The sequence below is a fragment of the Pocillopora verrucosa genome, chromosome 6 (genome assembly GCF_036669915.1).
Source record: "Pocillopora verrucosa isolate sample1 chromosome 6, ASM3666991v2, whole genome shotgun sequence".
Taxonomy (NCBI): domain Eukaryota; kingdom Metazoa; phylum Cnidaria; class Anthozoa; order Scleractinia; family Pocilloporidae; genus Pocillopora; species Pocillopora verrucosa.
In genome coordinates, this window is record NC_089317.1 from 4,262,897 (window position 1) to 4,282,834 (window position 19,938).

A 19,938-nucleotide genomic window follows, 5' to 3' on the forward strand; every position below is an offset into this window, starting at 1 on the left:
GTTTCTATTGGAAGTATTTTGTCTTCATTTAGAATCCTCAAGCGCTTCTAAAAAGTGAAAGGCGTTGCATCAAGGTTGAAAATGGGCCTTTAACTTGTAACTGTAGGATAAAAAGAGGCTCCGAAAACAACAGTGAAATAAACAAATTCTCCCAGAGTACCATTCTTTTTTATTACGATAGATTAAGTATGCATCATTGCAACAAGATTTCTTTTCCAGATTGCAGGAAAATGCGTTTCTGGGAGACTTATCTTTTAAAAAATTTCCCGGGGGAGCATGCCCCCGGACCCCCCTAGAGGTTCGGGCCTTCGGCCCTCAATTTTCTAGGGAACCTGCCTAAATTGTTTTGCAAATACAAATTGGTTAGCGTCTTGTTCACTTTGATTGCCTCAGCAATACATGTAGCACCCGCATCACTGATACGATTCCAAGACAAATCCAAATTGGTTAGCGTCTTGTTCACTTTGATTGCCTCAGCAATACATGTAGCACCCGCATCACTAATATCATTCCCAGACAAATACAAATTGGTTAGCGTCTTGTTCACTTTGATTGCCTCAGCAATACATGTAGCACCCGCATCACTAATATCATTCCTATACAAATCCAAATTGGTTAGCGTCTTGTTCACTTTGATTGCCTCAGCAATACATGTAGCACCCGCAGCACTAATACCATTACCTCGCAAATCCAAATTGGTTAGCGTCTTGTTCACTTTGATTGCCTCAGCAATATATGTAGCACCCGCATCCCTAATAAAATTGTCAGACAAATCCAAATTGGTCAGATTCAAACCAGTTCCAAACGACTTCGATAAATGCGAGTGAAAATCACTTTTTTCTCTTTTGCATTCGTTGATGGCCTCCAATACAATTTTTGCACCACGGCCTTCATTTTTGTTGACTTCATTTGTTAAACTCTTTACAAGAGCCACAACCTGTTCATCGCATTTCATGGCCAAAATTCCACATGAAAACAAAAGTATTTGTTTAAGTTCAACGAAATACCTTGGATTGGAAACTAGTTCTTCAGGTTTCATCTCCTTGCTTTGAATCTGAGAACAAATGAAGAATGCTGCAAAGAATTCTTGAAAACTTTTATGTAAGAAGGCATAGTGCAGTGTTTGTCTCAGTTTGCTGCCACCAGGCTGCACTGACAGAAATCCAAATTCAGTCAGGTCTTTTGCATGGTTTCTCAATTCACTTTCATTAAAATCCAGCTTATCGTCAAGTAAACCATTCAACGCTACCTTTCCAAGGTGATTCAATTGCGGTTTGTAATGGTTTGTCAGGTCTTCGCTCGTTTCTAGTAGTCCCTTCTTTTTTCTATATCTTCTCAAAACACATTCAACCATATCCAAGTACAGTTGAGCTCTGCTTTCGGGGAATGTGCCCTCAAACTCTTCGCATAAAAGGCAAAGAAGTGCTGTGTTTAGAGGATTGGCCGCTATTTCTCTCAGGTTTTTATCTCGCGACATCCGTTGCAAGAGCTTGGTGGCTAAATCCGTCCTTTCTTTAAAGTACTTGGTGACAAATCCTTTCACATGCTCTTCAGTAAATCCTTCGATCTGAAGCAGCACGTCACAACATTTTCTCACCTCTTTTCCAGCTTCGTGTCTTGCTGTTGCAACTATGTGGCATTTGGGGAGCACTCTTCCTTCAATTAATTCGGAAAACATCGACAATTTACTGGACGGTAACTCATCCAATCCATCCAATATCAATAAAATGCTGGACTGATTTTCACGAATAAAATGAAAGAATTGTTGTTTGACTTCTTCATCGATGTCTCGGGGCAGAAGCTGATCATCAATAGCTTCCCAAACGTCAGAATGGATATCTCGACATTTCAGTAACAATACCACTTTAAATGCTGTTGAGCCGCAGCCCCGAGGTTCTTGCTGTTTTGTGGCCCAGTCGTAGGCGTACTTTTTACAATAGGTGGTTTTTCCCATACCAGGTTCTCCTTCAATCAACACTGTTCTCGGCGCTGAACACTCTTCATACGGGTCTAGTATTGACGACATGTCAACAAATACGTCAGTGATTACTCCTCTCGTTTTCTTTCTTCTGACCACTTTGAGCCTTGTAAAAATATTGCCAAGAAAAAACTGAAACTCTTCACACCATGGAAATGGTGAGAGCCATCCCTCGCGAGTCTTGTACAGCTGGCGAATTCCATTGATAAGCTCAGTTGGATCAAAAATACCTAGCAATAGCAAAATAAGTAAGAAATCTAATGAATGCAGCATTGAAAATTGTGGTGCCTCTCTGGTATTCGGCACTGGATTTAAATAAGTGAATGAGTACGATACCGTTGCCAAAGAAATTACTTGGACGATGCAAAAAGCTTTTAGTGTATGATTCATGCTTACTGATTAAAAGCCATTTAGATTATGAATTCAGGTAAACCTACTCTGTTTGTTCGGCTGACAGTGAAACTCTGTCGTAAAATAAATTACTCGGGAGATAAATATTCATATCATTGGAGCCGTAGTCTGAGAAAGGCTTTTTCGGGATTTACCGAGACTACGAACAAATAAATGGAAACCAAACAACGCCTTTGGGCCTTCTTTGTCACGCGGTTTCATCAAAAGTGCTGCAGAAAACCGGGGGCTCGCCTGCGATGAAGTGGGAGGTTTTTCCTACAGTCTTTTCCTTAGGAACCTATTTTACTCAAGACGATCCTCATTCGACTATTTTCCCATGTAGAATTGAATACTCCACAATATGAGCGCAGGAAGGGTTTAGTTATTTTATTCAGAAATATGCGGATTACATCTAATGCTACTAGGAATTCGGCACTGAATTTAAATTAGCGAACGAGTACGACACCACTGCCAAAGAAATTACTAGGACGATGAAAAAGGTATCAATGTATGATTCATGTCAATTTACTGACCAAAAGCTATTTGGCTTGTAAATGCAGTGGAACCTGCTCTGTTAATTTCTAACATCGAGCCAATGTTAATGCCAATGTTTTCGTTAAAACTGTACTTTGTTTTATTTCGTTCTCCACTCTAATCAAAATATAAAGTTTTCCAGGCTAATTACGGGTGAAAGTTTGAACAATTGGAGGGAATGAAAGCACACCGTAGAGATTATTCCAGAGATTGTCTAAATTGAAAAACTGAATCTCTTTAACATAGGATGATCTCTCCCTCTCTCACATACAAGCCATGTTGACTACGGCGAAATTTGCGGTTAAGCAGGATAGCTTTTATTGTGTAATTCAACTGACCTTCATCCTTGCTTTCTCCCACTGAGGCTGTCAAAGTACACAGCTTTTCCTTCACTTCTTTCAGTTCGCTGTCCATCTTTACCATTTCGCCTATCATTTTCTCAACAGACCCTTTCGTGGAATAACATTGGAACTTTTAGTCCGAGTGAGAGTCACTTTATTCATTAAAAGTTAACTAAATAGATCCTTTTCCCTTCCTCTGTTGTTGTTGTTGTTTTTAATTTTTATACAATATTCGAAAAAAACTTATGGCTCGGCTACAGCGGTTTCTGATAGTGAAACTCGGGAGATAAATATTGATATCATTAGAGTCGATAGTCTGAGGAAGATTTTTGTCGGTAAAAAGACCATTGTAAGAACTAATTAAAAAAAAAAAAAAGAACGCTTTTCCGCCCTCGTTTTCACGTCGTTTAATCATAGAAAAAGGAAAACGCTGGAAGAAACCAGAGGTCCCGCTGCAATGCATTGTGAAGTTTCGTTCACAGTTTTTCGCTCGGGAAAATTAACATAACCACATACGCCTTCTCCTGCCCCTTTTTACTAACACAGCCCTCACTCAGAAATTTTTTCCATGTAAAATGGAATACTCTACAAAAAATTTGAGTGGAGGAAGGATTGCATTGGTCTGTTCAAGAATATGCGAGTAAAATCTAACGAATTAGGAAGTTAACAAAAGTAAAACTAAAATAAGGCAATAACCCTTCTCGGCCAAATGTGTATGAGTGCTGTCAGAAAGCTATCCAATCTGAGAGGTAGCCTGAAATTCCGTGCCATCCCATTCATCCCACACATTACCTAGTATCTTCATTTAGGTTTAACCTAGTAGCCAAGGCGTGCTCTTACCATGTTGGACTTACCTTGAGAGGGTAATTCATTGGCACCTAAATGAAAAAATAAACAAAAAAGTAATGTTGTCTCTTTAAACCAATTTACTTAAGAAATTTACTTGAAATCTGATTTATTCATCTCAAACTAATAACATGTCAGGTTCCATAAAAGGTTAAAAAAAAACCATTAACATGTGTGCTGGCATTTATCACTTCCCCATCCATTCCAATAATTTCAACATCAAAATACAATCGCACATGCAGTATTGGATAAATCAATTTTTTTAGTTTAAAACAATTTGATTTGTCACTTATTGGCCCAAGAACATATACCAGATCACTTCAAATCACTTTAGCAGATGTCATTAGCCTCTGAATTCTCCATATTTTGGTGGTGTTACGTAAACTAAGCTAACTATAGAATACAGGCCAGTTCACCAGGCTCATGGAGTGAATTGTTATTCATCATTATATCGCTCAATCAAACTACAAGTTTTTTTCTCCCACCACTCCCATGAGTGACCAAGACAGAATTTCTCCTTACTATATCTATACAGTATCATGCAGACAAGTGATGAGAATAAAGAAAAATAATAATTATGGGATTACTAGTGGATCTGATACCACATTCTCCAAACTAACATAATGAGAATCATTTGGCAGACAGTAAGGAGAATTGTCAACAAGATCTTGGGAGTTAAAGGGTTAAGAGGCCTTGTTTAAGCTACTGGAATGTTAACTCAAAATATGGGTGACTTAATTTCCTATTTGTAAACAATTACTAAATAAATCATATTGATTTATAATCCATACAAGAATATGCTGTGGGAACTTAGATCCAAGTCAGACCTATCCTTGTAAAAAGAGAAGATTGAGACAGGAAGCAATACCTGCATTAAAGTGAGGCCAATCTTGGAATATGACTGGATTGTTTAAAATTTTGGCAACAACAGATGCTGCCATCACACAGGCAATTTGTTTCCATTTCTTACTTGAAGACTGTGTTTCATCTACAAAGTCTTTGATGCCCTTGACTACCACCCATTCTGTCTTAAAATCATGAGCTGCAGCATACACTCCTGAAAAAAAAACACTCATGTCTGTTAACCATACATTAAGCTTATTTTTTTCAGCATCCTTAAAATAATTGTTCAATCAAAGCTTACAAACATTCACACTCTAGCTGTTTGTAAACATGAACATTGCAGAATGACATTAGTTAGTACTGAAATCTAATTATTTTCAACCAGTAATTTAAAAAAAAATTGTGCAGTGAGACTGTAAAATTATTCTTCAGGCTTCAACTTGTTTCATAAGTAACTTTCAACATTTCTCAAAAGACAAACTTTTTTCAGATAGAGTTAACCCTTTTGCTCCTAAGATCTCTTCAGTAATTATCATTAAAGTCTGTCATACAATTCATATGCTGTTAAGAGAATGTGGTTTTGGATCAACCAATAATCCTCTAATTGACATTTCTTTGTTCCTTTCCCATTATTTGTCTGCTTGACATCATATTAATACTGCAACGAGAAATTCTGTCTTGATCACTCATGGGAGTTTCAGGGTTAACAGGGACTGTGATACTATTCCTCAACTCTCAAACTAATTAACAAAATACTTTCTACATTCTTCAGATGACAAATTTAAGACAATTCATGACATCCTGATGGAGCACATTCAATATAATTATCCAGAAGACATCTCAGTCACCTTCACTTGCAGAAAAATCTTCCTACCCTAGCCAAACATAAAATCACTCTTATGCAATATACAACTCCTGCAAAATTGACAATTGAGACAACACCAAAACAATCCTTCAAGTCCAAAAGTTCTTCACTCATCAATTATTTGAATTATTATGATTCTCACCTCCACCTTCCATTTCAACTGCAATTGCTTCAGGATGTTTCCTAATCATATCTCTGTTTGCCTCTGAGATACTCAGAACCACTCCATCACAGTGCACTTTGGGATTATATTCATCAGCATTTCGTAAAGGTGCCTTCCACCCATCAGCCACATGTTTGATCAGGTGACCAATATCTCTGCTGGGGGGAGTTTTGTGTGCAGCTGTTATCAGCTTTGCTGAAACAACCACATCTCCTAACTTGACCTTTTTGCTGTTCAAACCACTGCAGGCACCAACAGAAAAAATAGCCTTGGGTCTCAGTAGCAAGATGGCATCTTTTGAAACAGACAAGGAACCTCCAGGAACATCAGGACCTTTGGAGCACCTCATCAATGCAATTTTCATATTCTTTCCTTGATCATCACCCATGCACCCAAAGTACACAGGGCCAGTACTGATGTGGTAACTATTAAAGGGTTCCTTCAGGTAGGCAAAGCAGCTTAAGAACTCACAATCCTCCACTGTTAATAAAAGAATATCAACAGGAAGTTCAACAGTTTCCCAAGGATTAAAGGTTGTGCAAAGATCACTCAACTCTGGAAGTTTCACACTGAGCTCTGGTGGGCTGAGCTCCGGTGGGCTGCTATTGCCAGTCTGTGCTGATGTATTTTCCCCTGGCATTATTACTGTCTCTGGAAAAAAAAGGTTGTAATTTTTTTTTTTTTTTCATATGTGACAATTAATTAGCTTAACCAAATGGAAATCAAAAGATGAGAAAGATGAAGAAAAAAAAAGCAAATCATGCAGGAAATGCATTTCATCTAATGCTCTAGTATGACTTACATTATTAACTCTAAGTTATTTTACAACTCAGGTTTTAAAAATATTGCACACACCTCTCTCCCATGAATTTTGTTCAGAAATGTCAAAGGAATCCTCCCTGTCCCCTCCCTCCCTTGCCTTTATCACAATTTTGTCTTCATGAAATTTGTCTGTGATGCAGTCATCATCTTTCAACCACTCTCTCAGAAGCTCTCGGAAGTGTTCTTCAAGATCAGCATCCATAGAATGTAGAGTAGGATCATCTATGACTTCCTCATAGCAGGTCCCTCCAATACGCACAAAGGTGTCTTTGATGTTGTTCCAGTACAAACTAAAAGTTGGATCATCAACTGAAGCATTAGCAGCATGACTGAAAACTCTGTCTCTGAAAAACTTGATGCGAGTGATGTCAGCTTCTGGAGAGGTGTCTGATCCTGGAGGAAGGTTCTTCCAGCCAGAGGCAGGGAGAGTCAGACCAAAGATATTCCTCAGAAGAAGCAGCAGTTGGGAGCTGTCAAAGTTCCCTGAGGAAACTGACCATTTGATGACAGAATCCAGTTTCCCCCACTGGGAGGTACTCAGGACCCTCTTCTTTAGAAGTGTTTGTAATTTGGCACGGTTTGTGGGATTTGTCAGAGCTACATAAAGATTTTCTGGTGGACATACCCTGTCAAAGATCTTCCTTAGCACATCTGATCCAACTTTAACAAGAAGGCGACACAGCTGGGCATAATTAGAGGTTCCTTTAGTAGAAGGATTTGATGGAGTAGCAGAGGCCATGAAGACATGTCTTCTGTAAAGAAAAATAAACACACAAAAGTCATTATTTGAACTTCCCAGTACCAAAATGTCCTTCCACATACTTAACATTAAATTTATTATCACCCAACAAACTTATACAACAAGTGTGATGTGTCTTCCTTTTTAACCCTTCAACTCCTGAGAGTGATTGGCTTCTAATTTCTCCTCACAGTATCACTCATGAATCAAATGTAGAGGTCACAGGAGTAAAGGAAATGATCACCAATTTAAGAAGTTCCTGATTGTCAAACAAATTCTCCTTGTCAGTATCATATGGAATGTAAAGAGGCCAGTGTGGAGAATATGAATACCAATGTCAGTAAAGTACAAATCTCAAGAAAATGCACTGTTCTTCTAAAGACTCATTTTACCTGTTTAGATTTTTCATTTAAAAAAACCATGATACTGTTCATTTTAATTAGAGTCTTTTTATGCATTAAAGTTTATTTCTAATCCAAAAACTTCTCCTGAGAGATCACATTAATAAAACAGCTTTAATTTGTCAAAATAACAAAAAGGTGTCCTTTCTGGCTCTCAGCCATATATACATGTCAGTCACATATTTACCAGTTTTGCAATACTTATAGCACTTAATAACAAAGGCACAAGAGTTGCACATTTTTTTCAACCCTGCACACAGAAAAATTGTATATATGCATCTGAGCATATGAAATTTGTCTGCACAGTTAACATATACACAAGCAATACTGTAATTCCAAGCATTTTTGGTTTTTTATTTACTCTTCTGTGAAGAGAAATTAATAAATTACCATGGCCATGATGAAAACAAGTTTCCATGTTTTTCTCCACAAGGTTTGCCTCTAACATCCCACAAAATTTCAGAAAATTTTTGAATTACCCTGTGAGATTAGAGGTACTGTCATTGGTAGCAAAAAAAGTCTGTACTTGAGCCTAGTGGCCCACCCTAGCAGGAGGTTGTCCCTGTTTCCTAAGCATAAAGCCACGAGGATAATAACAACTCCCCTCTGGATAAGATACTAGTCCATCGCAAGGTTCCCCACCTTGCATTTCATCAGGCTTCCCTAACAATTCACCAGTACCCATTTATACTCCTGGGTGGAGAGAGGCACGGGGAGAGTAGAGTGTCCTGCCCAAGAACAAAACACATTGACTCAGGCAGGTCTTAAACCCAGACCTCTGGACCCAGAGTCCAGTACACTGAACATAGGCAACAATATATCTCCCACTGTTGTTAGTAAATGGCAATGTTCATCACTGACCAAAAAAAACATGGTGCTCTCCTAAGATCACACTCCTTTCTTATTAAATATAGGACCACATAACACTAATAAACACTTATAGAATGTTGTTTTGGTGAGAAAGAAATTAAAAAATTCCTTAAAAACCCAAGAGCTGCAAAGTTGATCATTTGATGATGATCCATTGTTACCCAGTAATATAAGCAATACTTTTTCTTTATCTTTTAATAGAGAGAGATGGGTTTGTGATTTACATATGTGTCAATCAATGAAGTTTTGGTCAAAGGATACTAGTTTCATGCAACTGCCATCAAAAATTGGGAATTGCAAAATTTTTGCCAATTTCTGCCTTGCGAAAAAATAGGCAATCAGACAATAGACCATAGACATTCAGAATCCTGCTCTTAATACAATTGCTCATTTGATGGTAAATATTCCCTTTGAGAATATACCTAAAACAATCACTTTTTTTGGCAAGCAATAATGCAGCATGTTGCAATAAGAGGAAAAGTGTTACAAAGGTTTCTTCCTTGGTCTACACATACTCCATTTCAAAGATTGTAGGTATATTTACTGACAACAAAAATTCAATCACTGCTGTTTTCATTGTGAGAATAAAAAAAAAAAACATCAATATTTTGTTTCTCGTCTGATTCCAGGAAAGTTACCTCCTCCATAAAACATTGTTTGTACACAAAATTGATGCTGAAATTCTCAAAGCTCTAAGTATGCAAGTTGAAGTTAGCAGTAACAAATATCATCTGTTGTGAGGCAGCGTGATTAGCTTTCATATGGAGAGAATCCACATTAAACTTACGCGCTATCAAAGGAAGATCGATAACATCTTCCACAAGATAAACATTCAATTTAATCTCACGGGAACTACAAAACTATATCTGTGTTATTTGAGGATCGAAATCCAAACTGTTTCATATTTTGATTACTATTTTCCGAGTATAATAAATTTTCCGTCGATTCTGGCATCCAAAGTCTGTTGTTTGTTGCCCATCAAAGCCTGAAAATTTTCCGGACATTTGTCCGATGATGAGCATGTTTCCGTACGGCGTCTCAAGTTCTAAGAGACTGAGAAGATATTTACTCTAAAATGCTTACATCCAACCAAGAAAATCCAGCCAAATTCAGTGATATGGAAACAAATAACGGAGTCAACCCCAAAAACTGGTGAATATAGACATATCAAGCATTACAATTCCCAATGGATTCGAAAATATGAACTTGTTTCCAACAAACGGGAAGTGCTGACCGAAGCACTATTAGCTACGAGGTTTAACATTGTCTAAAGACACAATTTCCTCGCGGGTAGTTACAGAAATAGAGGTAAAAGTTATATGGTAAATCAATTACTTTACCTTGGCGAGAATCGTCAGCTTAGCAACGTCAAATAAGTCTCTCGAAGTGTAGATCAACCGCATTCAACCCGCAACTCAACCATTTTGAAGACAGCTGTTAAATGTAAACAAAATAGGTTAACCGAGGAAGACTAGAAACAAGTTTCTAGTCTTCACGACAGTTATTTAGTATTCCAGTATCCCAATAAATTAATTTTAAAAAAATAACTTAATTTGATTTGCGAGTCGATAGCACTTAAGAGATGTTATTGAACAGGAAATGTACGTTTTTGTCTACCTCGTACGTTAAGAAAACAGGCTAAGGAGTAATTCTTTATTCCTTCTTACTCGTATTAAAAGTCATATTAAATAATAAAAAAAGTTTTATATTCAGAGCTCTCGCTTGTTATTGTAGACGCTCGGACTTGTACACCGATCGAAGCTTCAACATCCTCCCCGGGTAACTCAGGGGCATTTTCCAAAAAGGGTCTTACCGGGGAAGGGAATTTGAACCTTGCTTGGGTGGGGTGGGAAATTTGAAACGGAAGTGTCAAGTCTTATCAGTGGAATCAGTACACGTGTTTTAATTTTTTTGATGAGGACAAGTTTAAAGGTGAAGAGTTTGTAGAATGATTCTATTTGATTAATCTGTCAAAAGAGATATTATGTGAATATCGATACCATCATCGATTTATACTACGCTCCGGTACACTCTCTTTTATTTTTTTCTTTAATATCGTGGGGTAATTCTTATGAGTTCAATCTCCATCCCGTATTTCTTCTTCAAAAACGTGTAATTCGTATTATTACTTTCTCCTCATTCTGTAAACATACCAGCCCTTTCTTTAAATCTTAAAAAACCATGAAATTTTTCGATCTTGTCCAATTTATTTCATCAGATTTTATCAGCCCTTTCTTTAAATCCTTAGAAATCATGAAATGTTTTGATCATGTCCAGTTTTTTTAATCAGATTCTATGTACAAATTCCATAAACACCACCTTACCTCCGTTTTCTCCCGCTTTCTCACTCCTGTCAAGAGTATTTATACCTACATCACAAGACTGGCTTCCCAACTTCTTTTGCTCTTCCAAAGTCTCGCACTTTTAATGAATATCTCAAGTTCGGAAGCCTATCTATTCAAAAAGAAACTAGAGAATTTCTATTTTGACATTTATCCTATCGCCGCCTGTGCCCGTGGACAATATGAAGTGAATCCTGTCTTCTGATTGGCTAGCCGAGCGGGCAAGATGGACCCATCTTGCCCGTTGGGGATTGGCCGCGTTGATCGCGCGAAAGAAAAAAATTGTTGATTGGGCTGGATATGAACAATTTTTAAATTTCACCATTTAAGCAGTTGTAAAATGATGTGGGCCATGATGGTTTTCATTATTTTTATCATCCCCTACAAGTCACTCTGGTCATCTGATGAGATATACTTTTACAGAAACTGAACAAATTGGCTGTTAATAGCTATATGTAATGGCAATTTATGAATATCTTGAACATGTTGAATTGTTTACACAATCGTCACAATTTTTCCAGCACTGAGTAAAATTTTGTGCTTCAACATGCTACAAACATCATCAAAAGTAACCTCCACATGAAAAAAGTAATTAAAGTGTCTGCCTTAAATCCCAATGCAACTCATTTGCAGCCACATGTTCCAACTTTGTTTTTGCTAATCAGGAAGTTGATAATTATAACCACAAATATTTTTAAGTAGAAGCATGTTGTGAGCTTGCTATTGCCCTTCTCCCAAAAATCATATGGAGGGTCACAAATACAGAACCTTGCATTAGAGCGAGCAGTTGCATCCTATATTGGTCATTACACCTTTAACGACTAAAGCAACTTTTTAATCATTAGATGCATTTCAGCTGCCAGGTGCAACATAATAAGAAATGGTGTCAAACACTAGTGAAGGATGACAACATTCAATTTATACTCCTGAGCATGAATTCAAAGGATTGAACCACTGGGTAAAGATTGATGCAAATTTAATTAGTGACCTATCTTGCTACTTTAACACTATGTTTCATATTCAAAGCAAAATGATATTCATGAAAAAAAGAGAATAGCACATAACAACATAAACATTTTCATTCCCATGAGAATAAGACAAAAAATCCTTACATATATGTATCATATTTAAAGAGGGAAAAATGGAAAAAAAAACATGTATACCTACCCTGTTAAGATTTCCTGCCTTCAAAAAATCACAATATGAGCAGTCAGAAAATGATGGACATGTGATAATTTCTGAAAAAGAAAAACATAAAATAAATATTACTCAAATGTGAGAGATATTGACCGTCACAAAAATTCCATTTAAGGTTCTATATTTATTCCTTTAACTCCCATGAGTGACCAAGACCAAATTTCTCCTTACAATATAAATACAGAAAAATATTAATTCAGGGATAATTAGTTGATCCAATACTAAATTCTCTGAACTAACATTACAAGAGTTGTATAACTGACAGTAAGGAGAATTACAAATTGGATCTGGGAGTTAAAGGGTTAAGGCAGTAATTGTTGCTATTGAAAAGTGTAATGAACTGAAGAAGCTCTAGGACAATCTGAAAGACATAGACAACATAAGGCTGTTTCACTCGATCATGCTGAAAAGGGGTTGTTCGAAAATAATTGCAGCTAAGAGGAATCCTACAATGGTAAAACCTTCAGATATTTCAATTCATGGATACTGCATGTGTTTGCTGTTTTTAGAACACAGCAGGTTGAACTGGGAACTGAGGAAATCTAATATGTAAATATGTCATTCAACAAATTGCCAAGGAAAACTTCAATAGTTTTTGGGAAACTTAGCTTTGAATTGGCTGTTGCATAATTTAACATCTGCAAACTATTCAGTGGTTCCTGTTACTAGTAAAGTAAAGCTATATGCTGAGGCACAAAGAAGGATTGCTTTGGGATTAGAGTTCAAATGCTCAATAGCCCCTTCAGTGCACACTGAACCTCATTCGCCATTTCTTTCCATCCCACCCTCCTCAGTGGTTATTTGTTATGGAAATATTCCTTATCTTTTGGGTTTTCTGTATATGAAAGCCTCTCTGTTAATATTATGTTTTAGCACTATTAGATTTATAAGCTTACATGCATCAAATAAGAGTCACATTTTGTGGAAAATAAGTTAATCATATAAAGACTGCATGATTTGTCCCAAACATTACTTGTGGTCAAATGTCCTATGGTTTATCAGATTGAATTGAAAGGCACAATAATTTTGTTTAAAAAATATCATCGATAAATAATGCCTAACTCGAGTTCCCGGAAAACATCTCATTGAATTAGAGAAGGCAAGTCGTTCTCTAGCACTGGAAAATGAACTGTGAGTTAATTGCGGGATTGCGTAATGGCGGCTGTGTCTTTGATAGTCCCAGTAAGTCTGTACTTTCTTGGCGTATTTTGCACACATTTACTCTGGCCAGATGTATATTTCGCTGGCAGAGTCATCAGTGAATCTAATGGCTTCGAAACTCGGCCGACTCTCGCTTCATTTAACGTGAATTTGGTGATATTCTTCGACATTCGTCGCCACATGGCTATCCGCCATATTGGATTTTACAAACCATCAACCGCTTACTTTGCAGCAAGGGTCAAGCGATATTCGAACTCAGAGTCGACTTTTCAGCTGGAAAGGTTAGCAGTCAGTGGCGATATTTCACCAAATCCAGGGCCTGATAAATGCAGCACATGCTTAAGATCTATCGCTCGTAATCATCGTGTATTATGCTGTGCTTCATGTTCAAGTGAGTACCACATTAAATGTGGTGGTGTGAAGCCTTTCGAGTACAGACGCATGCAGCAGTTTGCAAACCAAGTTTGGATCTGCCCAATGTGTATTTCTAGACATTTAATGGAACAGCTACCATTCTATGACGTGAGCAATTATATTACTGAATCGTTGGCAATTTCGGAGGAGGTAGTGGAGACTGACTTGGAACAGGAGGACGCTACACTGATGATTGACCCACTTCAAACTGCCAGACAAAAGAATGGCAAGGATTTATTGGTGTGTCATTTAAATATAAACAGTATCCAGAATAAATTTGAGGAATTGAAGGATATTATTCTCAAATCAACTGTGCAAATTATGGCTGTAAGTGAGACAAAAATTGATGGATCGTACCCAGATTGTCAGTTTCTCATACCGGGTTATTATTTACACCGGAATAATAGGAAGAAAGGAGGTGGTGGAGTTCTCATGTTTGTTTCTTCCAAGATACAATCTAAGAGGATATCCATTGAAAGGAAATACAAAACAATCGAGCCTCTGGCACTAGAGATTGGCCTTAAATCAAGAAATGCAATAGTTGTGGCTATCTATAGGCCACCAAAGAAAGTCACTGGAAGTTATCAACTATTGCTAGAAGAAGAACTGAGCCATATTTCCAACTGGGCTGGATTGCAGTACTCAACTGTTATAATGACTGGTGACTTGAATTTGAATAGGCTTAAGCCAGATAGCACTGAGGGTAAACTACTGCTTGACCTTGAAGTGGAACAGGGATTTGACTGTATGATAACCACACCTACAAGGATACAAATGCAAGGATCAATTACTACACACAGTCTGATAGATGTTATTCTCACCAACCAACCACAATTGTTTGGTGACTGTGGAGTATATAACCCAGAGATCAGTGATCATGCACTTGTATATGGGTTCTTGAATGAGAAGGTAAAACCTCAAAAAGGCAAGATTGTTAAATTTAGATCATTTAAACATCTTGACGCAGAAAAGTATAAGGACGAACTGATGCAGGCTCCCTGGCATGTAGGTGAAATTTTTGATACTGCTGATGATAAGACCAGTTTTTTGGAAACATTGTTATCTAGTATTGTTGATGAGCATCTTCCGGAAAAGAAAATGAGAGTGAGGACTCAAGATGTCCCTTATATGACAAACGAATGGAAAAAAGCCATTAGGGCTAAGAGAAGAGCAGCAAAGAAATATCTGAAGGTGCAAAACAGAGAGAATTGGGAGGCTAAACGTAAAGCAAGAAACGAGGCCACTAGACTCAGGAGAAAGGCGATAAGGGAGTATTGGAAAGATCAAACTACTAAATTGAAATGTAAGCCTGGTGAGTTCTATAAAACATTTATGCCCTTCTTGAGTGAAAAGAGGAATAAGGGTACCACTAATGAGTTGAGCTTAAACATTGAAGGAGCGATAAGTCATGATCAAAGTAAGATTGCAAATCATCTATGTCACTATTTTTCTACCATTGCTGATGGTATTGGTGACACAGAAGGCATTACTGACTCTTCTTTTGTGACTCATTCAAGTGTTCGGAATATCACAGAGAATATGATAGGCCATCAAGACTTCCAGTTTCGGAATCTGGAGATACTTGAGGTGGAGACCGCACTGGAAAGTATTAACCCCAGAAAGAGTACTGGTTGGGATGGTGTCCCCCCCAAAGCATTTAAGCTGGGTGCTAGAGAACTATCAGGGCCTCTGACAGCATTATACAATTCATGTATAACATTGGGTGAGTGGCCTGCGGTGTGGAAGAAAGGAGAGTGGACACCAGTATTTAAGAAAGAGGACCCCCATGAGAAAAAGAACTATAGGCCCATAACTGTACAAGTTACTATAAATAAGATTTTTGAACAGTTACTTAGTAAACAGCTTAATTATAGTTTCAATGATAAATTATGTGATAAACTGACAGCCTACAGGAAAAATCATAGCTGCGAAACAGCTCTACTGGCTATGACAGAGAATTGGAAGATATCTTTAGATGAACATAAAGTGGTAGGTGTTCTTTCTACGGACATGAGTAAAGCCTTTGATTCCCTCTACTATCCACTCACACTTGCTAAATTAAAGGCTTATGGTATTCGGGGGAACAGTCTAAAATTGTTGGACTCCTACTTCACTGATCGGTACAATAGGGTGAAGTTGGGATCCACAGTGAGTGAGTGGGAGAGGGGGTCAAGGGGATGTCCACAGGGCTCCGCATTTGGACCATTGATATGGAACATGTTCCAAAATGATCTGACATACAGTGTAAATTCTAATTCTAATATCAATATGTATGCAGACGACCACCAGTTCCATGCTGCAGGCAGTAATGTTACTGAGGTGCATGATAAGTTAATAGCAAGTGCCGAATTAGCCTCCAGATGGTATAGATCGAATTTCTTAAAAGGGAACTATGACAAGTATCAGACAATGACACTTGGGAATAAAAATAATGATATGGATAGTATTATAATTGATGACAATGAAGTTAAATCTACCAAGTGTTTAAAACTTCTTGGGGTATATATAGACAATAGGCTTCAATTTGATGAACACATTGCTAACATTTGTAAGAGGAGTAGCCAGCGTGTTGGAGTCCTGATGAGGCTCAGGAATATGATACCAACAGACACCAAGCTGAAGTTGTTTAAGGCAGCCATTCTTCCGTATTTAACATACAGCCATCTTGTCTGGCATTTTTGTAGGGCGAGTGATACTAGAAAATTGGAACGTATTCAAGAAAGGGCACTTAGGGCAGTTTACTGTGATAAGGGGAGTAGTTATGATAAATTATTAGACATGGCTAACCTAAGTACACTGCAGAACAGAAGACTACAGGACATAGCCATTCTTATGTATAAGGTAAAGAACAATTTATCTCCTAATTACATATGTAGCCTTTTTCAAATTCCACAACTTAGGTACACACTGCGTAATAATGATTTTGGTATACCTAGATTTAATACTGTCACTTTTGGAAAACATTCGCTTAGATATATGGGACCCAAAATATGGGCAATTGTACCAAGAAATGTAAGAGAACTGACATCCATATCATCTTTTAAATGTAACATACGTAGAATAGACCTTGTTTCTAAATTGACTGATAGTAAATGTGAAAACTGCCTTTTATGTAAGACTTAGGTTAGATTTTAAATTGTACATATATATTGTTTTATTTTTAAATTTCTCAAATTTTTAGGTAGTATTTAGTGTCCCCAGTTAGTGGTTGTATAACTGCTATTTTAGATTTGACACATAAATAAAGGTTGTATGTATGTATGTATGTATAGTAAAGGCTTTCGCTTTCAGTTTCCTGTCGCCTTCGAAAATAGCAACTTCCGCCTAGACTGATACGTATTGCGTGTTCCAATCTTCACTAAAGCATTTCCCTGTCCCTTTAATCTAGATCAGAAACGACTGCTGGAAGTAAAACGGCTGGTCTGAGTCCAAAACAGACCCTTACTAAAGTATGAAATTCAAATAAAGTGACCTTTTAGTGCGCATCAATTCATAATTCATGAATCTACTTACCTCTCAGAATGGTGATTTAAACGAAATAATTACACCCGGGGTACGTGAAGAGGCTACGCAATCGTCCTGAAAAGAGAAAAAAAGTAGCTTATGTATCAAGTATATATTCACTATACGCTTATTTTCAAAGGATTGGGTAAAATTGTTCGTAATCATACGCATTTACGCGAGTGGAATACCGTAAGTCAACAACGGGTTATTGAAGTTAAATTTAAAGTTACGGAGTGAATAACTTTACTATTTTGTCTGTACCTGCTCTTTCTTCGGGTCAACTCTTCTCACGGACAGCAATGTGAGTTTAAACCGATTTGTTTCCTTGTTTCCTGATCTTCCGTCGAGAGAACGAAGAAAGTCACAAAAGCTAGATATTCTAACAACCTCAGAGAAGGGAGTTGTTCATGACATGCGCAGATAACATTATTTGCAAATGAAACATAACACCTAAAATCGAGTAACACTATCACGCAATGAAACTAACTTTGCAATGCATTTCTCGGCCTCAGAAAGAAACATCGTTAAAAAAAATTGCAACGGTATTCTGTAAAGGTTCACATGAACAATAAGCAACCTTTTTTTCTCCTAAAGCTGGAGACGAGTTTTGGTTAAAGTTGCTTCCACACAACAACGCGTGATTCACTTCCTACCACCTCTCACTGCAGGTCACGCATCTTAACGAGGCACGCACGGCAGATTTCAAATAGCATTTTATTGCCAAAACGACTGGCGAGTGATGCGTTCGTCGTCTTATGTTTTAAAATTTTTTAAAGGCCGGAATCTGCCCCTTCCCTCCCTCCCTTTAAAAACACGGCCAGAAACTCTTAACTTCGACCCTCGTAGTTGCCACTTAATCCCAATCAAAACCTCCCTCCTTCTGATTACTAATTGTTGGAGTCTGATCACCAAAGCTAAACTGTAAACCAACCCTTTGAGTCTGTTCCTTTGACGTCTCCATCATCGACCCGTCCAAAGACTGGCTAGGCGAGAAGGACTGACCTAGATGGACCTGATCAGAATATTGTACGCAATCAACACATGGACAGAGAGTCGGATTGTCCTGCAGGGATTAAAGAAAGGAACTCTGCGACTGATTTTAAATTACAGGATAAATGCTCTCAAATATATTTTCAAGCTGACGCCTACAAAGGAAAAGTATAAAGTTTTCACAATAAATACTTCATATAGCTCTACTAAAGAATTATTGACCTTATTCCTATAACTTGCGATTTATCTGTGCAAGCTCAAATAGTGAAGATAAAATCTGAATTGAACTCTGAGTCAAACACTCAGAAAGACTAGCTTCATGTGGTAAGGTGCCGCTCATTATTCATCGCCTATGGGGGGGCTGGAGGATTTTGGTTGTGTCACGACTTAATTTACCTGCTTCCCCCATAATATACTTATGATTCCTTATTGACAGTCAATTGGCGGTCAGTTTTCTATAGTCCCTCTTAAAACTCTGATAGCGACAATTGATCAGCCTCCGTTCATTGAAAACCATGTAAATCCCATCCCCCATCCCCCTCCCCCCTCAAAACAAAAAAAACAAAAAAAAGAATGAAGATGAATCGTCCCTCCCCCGTAGTAGTCTGGTGCTTATTTATTCCAAATTGAACTCGAATCATGTGATTACCTCTACAAATTCAATTTGGTTAGCGTCTAGTTGACTTTGATTGCCTCAGTAATATTAATAGATGTAGCGCCGGCTTCACTCATATCATTGTCAGACAAATCCAAATTGGTTTAGCGTCTCGTTGACTTTGATGGCCTCAGCAATAGATGTAGCACCAGCACCACCAATACCATTGTAATACAAATTCAAATTGGTCAGATTCAAACAAGTTCCAAAAGACTTTGCTAACCGTGAGTGTAAATCACTCAGTGTCTTTTACATTCGTTAATGGCCTCTAATACAACTTTTCAACCACTGCCTTCATTTTTGTTCATTTGCTAAACTCTTTACGAGAGCCACGACTTGTTCATCGCATTTCATGGCTAAAATTCCTCACAAAAACAAAAGCACCCGCTCTTCAAGTTTAACAAAGTACCTTGGATCGGAAACTAGTTCGTCAGGTCTAATTTCCTTGCTTTGAATCTGAGCACAAATGAAGAATACTGCAAAGAATTCTTGAAAAAATTTACGCAAGAAATCCAAATTCAGTCAACTCTTTTGCATGGTTTCCCACCTGAGTTTCATTAAAATCCAATTTGTCGTTAAGTAAACCATTCAACGCTACCAACCCGAGGCGATTCAATTGCGGTTTGTAAAGATCTGTCCGGTCTTCCCTTCTTTTTTCTATATCTTCTCAAGACACATTCAACCATATCCAAGTACAGTTGAGCTAAGGCGTGCCTTTCCTTAAAGTACCTGGTGACAAATCCTCTCACATGGTGTTTAGTAAATCCTTAGATTTGAAGCAGCGCGTCACAGCATTTTCTCACCTCTTTTACAGCTTCGTGTCAAGCTGTTGCAACTATGTGGCATCTGGGGAGTAATCTTCCATCAATTTATTCGGAAAAAT

At 37.7% G+C, this 19,938-nt stretch overlaps 1 protein-coding gene across 7 annotated transcripts; it reads right to left on the minus strand.

The window, feature by feature from the left end:
- Positions 1-152: 152 nt before the first annotated feature.
- On the minus strand, positions 153-17,811 carry LOC131778828 (nucleotide-binding oligomerization domain-containing protein 2-like). Of its 7 annotated transcripts, XM_066168051.1 has the most exons (12): positions 17,672-17,811; positions 17,420-17,485; positions 14,554-14,666; positions 14,004-14,114; positions 12,302-12,372; positions 10,133-11,246; positions 6,816-7,534; positions 5,940-6,611; positions 4,958-5,146; positions 4,098-4,121; positions 3,241-3,351; positions 153-2,208 (listed from the first exon to the last, which is right to left on the minus strand). In XM_066168051.1, the coding sequence occupies exons 7-12, from the start codon at positions 7,519-7,521 to the stop codon at positions 293-295; spliced, it is 3,618 nt and encodes a 1,205-aa protein (XP_066024148.1). In that variant the 5' UTR covers positions 7,522-7,534; positions 10,133-11,246; positions 12,302-12,372; positions 14,004-14,114; positions 14,554-14,666; positions 17,420-17,485; positions 17,672-17,811; the 3' UTR covers positions 153-292. The 7 variants fall into 7 exon arrangements, with proteins under 7 accessions (XP_066024148.1, XP_066024146.1, XP_066024145.1 ...); XM_066168049.1 differs by having other exon boundaries at positions 10,133-12,372; XM_066168048.1 differs by lacking the exons at positions 14,004-14,114; positions 14,554-14,666.
- Between the last annotated feature and the right edge of the window lie 2,127 nt (positions 17,812-19,938).

What these genes read in the sequence shown, in the direction of transcription:
- LOC131778828 (XM_066168048.1), bottom strand. Translation starts at nt 7,521, where the DNA reads ATGGCCTCTGCTACTCCATCAAATCCTTCTACTAAAGGAACCTCTAAT. An exon ending in ACAAAATTCATGGGAGAGAG is followed by an intron (nt 6,612 to 6,815) that starts GTGTGTGCAATA and finishes TTTTTTTTCCAG; the next exon opens with AGACAGTAATAATGCCAGGG. An exon ending in AGTTGAAATGGAAGGTGGAG is followed by an intron (nt 5,147 to 5,939) that starts GTGAGAATCATA and finishes TTTTTTTTTCAG; the next exon opens with GAGTGTATGCTGCAGCTCAT.